Below are 4,355 nucleotides of genomic sequence, written 5' to 3'. Positions count from 1 at the left end.
AATCCAACTCCCCACTGGATATTTTGCTTTCAAGTTTCAATTAGCGAACATTTTTTAAGTGTAGAAGTCAAATATGTGCCGTAAACAGACAGGAACCGCAACTAGTAGCCTCAGGGTCATATTTTTCGTCTACTCAACATTGAAAATAACTAATCTTCATCTGTATTGACATAAGCACCTAGGAAAACGGACACAATTCAGAATTTCTGACAAATAATAAGATTCTTATATTATTTATATTCATATAGTTCCATCATGAACACTTATTCAACTGTTGCCTTTATTTTTTAAAGATATTTCAATTATACACACGTCTTGTGTAATACCATCGCTTTCCCTAGACTTGAGGGAAAGAAACATTGAAACAACCAAGTCAAAAAGGAATAGAAATAAAGATAGCATGCAGAACACAGTCGGTTTGTGAAATATTGAAAGTACTGTACACTCCAATAATGATTACACCATCAATTGTAACTCAAATTTGCCAATATTCGTAGAACAAATAACTCTTAGTTCTTCCTGCTAAATGTTGTTCAGGCAAAATTTAACAGAAATATTGGAGAGGAGCATGGAAAGCTTTTGTGCTTTCCAAGCCTAATTGAAGCCACTACTTTATTTTTATAACAAGATTACAGATAAACATATCCTAAACATATGGAACAGTTCTATTGTTGTTGTGAGAATGTGATTGCTCTGACTCTTCCTGGGTTCCAACATCCTCATCATTCTCACCTGACATCTCCTCCAATGATTTCCCGTTTGCCTCAGGCACCAAGAATGTAAAGAAGAAGCCTAAAATGTTAACCACACCCAAGACAATAAGTGCATTCTTCACACCAATACCTGCAGGGTACCCTGCATCTGCTTTGCTCTTGTCCTTGTTTTGTGCCAAGTACAAGAACCCAAATGCACCAACAATAGCCCCGAGCTTCCCGGATGCTGATGAGATTCCATGGCAAGTAGATCGGAATCTAGCTGGGAAAATCTCCGCCGGCACGACGAATGTGGTGGCATTAGGCCCGAAATTTGCAAAGAAGAAGGTCAACGAATAAATCACCACGAATCCTATCCGGTTATCCTTATGAGTCCAGTGGTCATAAGGAATGGCAAGAGCAAACATGAAGACAGTCATGAAGAAGAATCCCATCAATTGGATAGCAAATCTTCCAATCTTGTCAATGAGAGCCACTGTGAACCAGTAGCCAGGAACTGTACTACATAGGGCAATAAGTGTTTGTGCCCTTGCAATTCTGTAAACCTCCTCAATGGCATTCATGGTTTTTGCAGGAGGTATCCAACCAATTGCACTGAAGATATCCTTCTGGAATAGATTTTGGCTATAGAATGCAATATCAAGCAAGAACCATGTGCTTGCTGTACCAAGTAGATGCAGTCCATGGCGACGGAGGAACTCCTTTGAAAATAAGCCATATGAGTTAGCCTTCTGCTCCTCTTTCTGCGGTTCAGCTTGAATCTCAACCTGCAGAACCTTAGACATATCTGCTGCAGCCTGCTTCGTGTTCTTGGCGACTAGAGCGGTGTAACGGGCAGTTTCCGGCATCTTCATCCTCCAGTAGTAAGTTAACGCAGCTGGCAGTGCTCCCACCATAACAATTATCCTCCAAATGTAGTCTGCTTGTGCAACAGTTGAGCCAGCTGGATCAAGCTCATATGGTGGAGCATCAAACCTTTCCTTGAATGCAACTGAAATTATAATTGCAAAGATACCACCTGCCAAAATTCCAAAACCCTGCATGGCAAACACGGCCGCAATGAAGGCACCGCGAGTCTTCTTGTTAGAATACTCAGACATTATGGTAGCAGAAAGTGGATAGTCTCCACCAATACCAAATCCAAGCCAGAACCGGAAGAAGCAAAGAGTTGCTATGACAGATTTCGCGCTATGTCCGAATGAAAGGCCAGAACCGATGGAGCATATTACCATCAGCATCAGAGTCATGCCATAGACTTTTTTCCTTCCCATCTTATCACCAAGCCAGCCAAAGAAAAGCTGGCCTGAGAGTGTTCCACAGAAAGCCACGCCATTTACAGCAGCTGAAACATTTGGAGGCAATGTTCCGGGCTTTGCTGCGCCATCAACGTGATAGTATATGCGGCCAAGCAACTTTGTAACAAGGGATATGCAGAATAGATCATATGCATCGGTGAAGAAGCCCATTCCAGCAATGATGATTGCAGTGAAATGGTACCATTGTGTTTTCGCCACATCAAGCGCATTTAGCACCTGAATTTGCTCCCTGGCCATGGCTTTTCAAGCCAAAAGTTACAAGGTTCTTTCTGTTTCTTTCTTTATCAAAAGCTTTCCTTCTCTGCACAAGTGGAAACAAGAGTCAGAATTTGACCGATTGTCTGATCTTTGATTAAATTAAGGAACTAAGAATTCAAGCATAGATGATCGATTTGATAAAGTTATCAAGTGAAATCAACAAATATGCGTACAATTACATCCCCAATTATTTCACTAGGAAAAAGGTAAGTACCCATCAATAAGGAAGATAGAGCGTTCTATACCTCTACTCAATACAAGCAAGTTAGCAAAGTTGTCAAGCTACCGCACTTTTTGTTACCCCAAATATTAGAAAACTCATAGGAACTCATAATATCTAAACTCAGTCCCGGAATATGAATTTGAAAAAAAAAAACTAAAAAATAAATAAGGGCTTGTTTGGTTCCCTTCTCACTACAACTGCTTTTCAAAATAATTTAATACTAATTTGCAATCAATTTCTCGATTAATTTTTTATGTTTTGAAAGTTGTTTCAAATCAAGTGTTTTAAAAACAAAAGAACACTTCTTTTGTTTTCTTCAAGTACTCTTGAGTGCTCAGAAGACAAACTTTTAGAAAACAAAAATGCATCCAAAGGACACACTTTCAAATGTGTCCAAGACACAAATTTAACAAATTTAAAAAAAAAACAAAAAAACTGTTTAAGAACTGTAAACAAACATGGCGTAGGTATTTCTAGAAACCAAAATCCTGGGAAATAGAAAAACAAGACAAAATATACACAAAAGTCTGGCAGCCATGTTCCCAAAAGGGCTGGAAGAAAAATCTGGTTAATTTCTAAATAATAATGACAGACAATCATTAGGCTCCTATATAAGGAACACATTAAATAAGAACTGGTCGATGATTTTATACGATTTTTAAGCCCATCGACGCAAGCAACTAGTGAAACCTCATTTTAGAATTTTCCATGCTGAATCAAGCCATACACACACAAGCATGGTATTGATAAGGTGCTTCCAGTGTTTTATATACGGTTTAAACAAATGTTGGAACCAACGAATAACTCTAACAAGTAGTACGAATTAAGATCAAATCAGTAATCAGCAACATGCACAAGATTATTCAGGGAGACCATATAAACAAGTGTAAATTCGGATGATAATATTAATAACTATATATCTCAGTATTTTGTTATGAAAAGAAAATAGAGGAATCGGTGTGATGGAGTCGCGAGATGCATGTGCATGGGGTGACACATGAGAAAGATAATGATGCCAAAGAGAAAAAACAAAACAATATTGAGAGAGGGAGAAGAAGGGGTTGTGAAACTGACCTGATGAGAGTGCAAGCAAGGAAGATTGAGAAATGATGTGAAAGAGTAATATGATGTGCGGAAAATAAGGTGAAGGGTGTGGCATGGATTTATAGGAAACGGAACAGAAAGAAAAAAACAGCGCATAAGTGAAACATAATACAGTTTCGAAACTAAATATTCCACTCGCATATACCCCTCTTTTTGCGGGCTCGTTTCACCCAGTCAACCCCTCTTGTGTCTTTTACGACGTCGTTGCTTCCGCGAACCAATTGCCTTTGTGGTATGGCCACCCATTATCACATGACATCATTTCCATCTCCATGTCAATTCATTCGATGTAATTAAAAATTGGCTAATAATAAAATAGAGTTTAATGGTGATAAACCAATTATACTGTAAATCACTCTTACATTGTCATTTAATCTTAGTTCCTCATTAATATGATTTTTAATATATATATATATATATATATATATATATATATATAATAAGTTATAATTAAGTGTATAATCATTTTTTTCTAATAAAATATTCATTTTTTTAATTTAAATTACATGTATCATTTATGAAAGACAATTTTATTCAAACCTCATAGAATCACACCACAATCCTTCCTCCAAATTTTGCCTATTTTAAAGTGAAGATGTATATATAAATTAAAAAATAGAATACGCTCTAATTAAAAAGTCAATAGTTGAGAAATATAGTAAAGTCAAATATAATATTAATATTAATAATAATAATAATAATGAATTAATTCAAATTGATTCCCTCTTGAGAGAGAAGTCA

At 36.8% G+C, this 4,355-nt stretch overlaps 1 protein-coding gene across 1 annotated transcript; it reads right to left on the bottom strand.

Moving 5' to 3' along the window:
* Nucleotides 1-417: 417 nt before the first annotated feature.
* PHT1-2 (inorganic phosphate transporter 1-2) lies at nucleotides 418-3,742 on the bottom strand. Its single transcript, NM_001317710.2, has 2 exons — nucleotides 3,585-3,742; nucleotides 418-2,330 (listed from the first exon to the last, which is right to left on the bottom strand). The coding sequence occupies exon 2, from the start codon at nucleotides 2,264-2,266 to the stop codon at nucleotides 647-649; it is 1,620 nt and encodes a 539-aa protein (NP_001304639.2). The 5' UTR covers nucleotides 2,267-2,330; nucleotides 3,585-3,742; the 3' UTR covers nucleotides 418-646.
* Between the last annotated feature and the right edge of the window lie 613 nt (nucleotides 3,743-4,355).

This window comes from Glycine max, chromosome 3, assembly GCF_000004515.6.
Source record: "Glycine max cultivar Williams 82 chromosome 3, Glycine_max_v4.0, whole genome shotgun sequence".
Lineage (NCBI taxonomy): Eukaryota > Viridiplantae > Streptophyta > Magnoliopsida > Fabales > Fabaceae > Glycine > Glycine max.
Note: the sequence above shows the minus strand (reverse complement) of the source record. Positions and strands in the feature narration are given on the sequence as shown.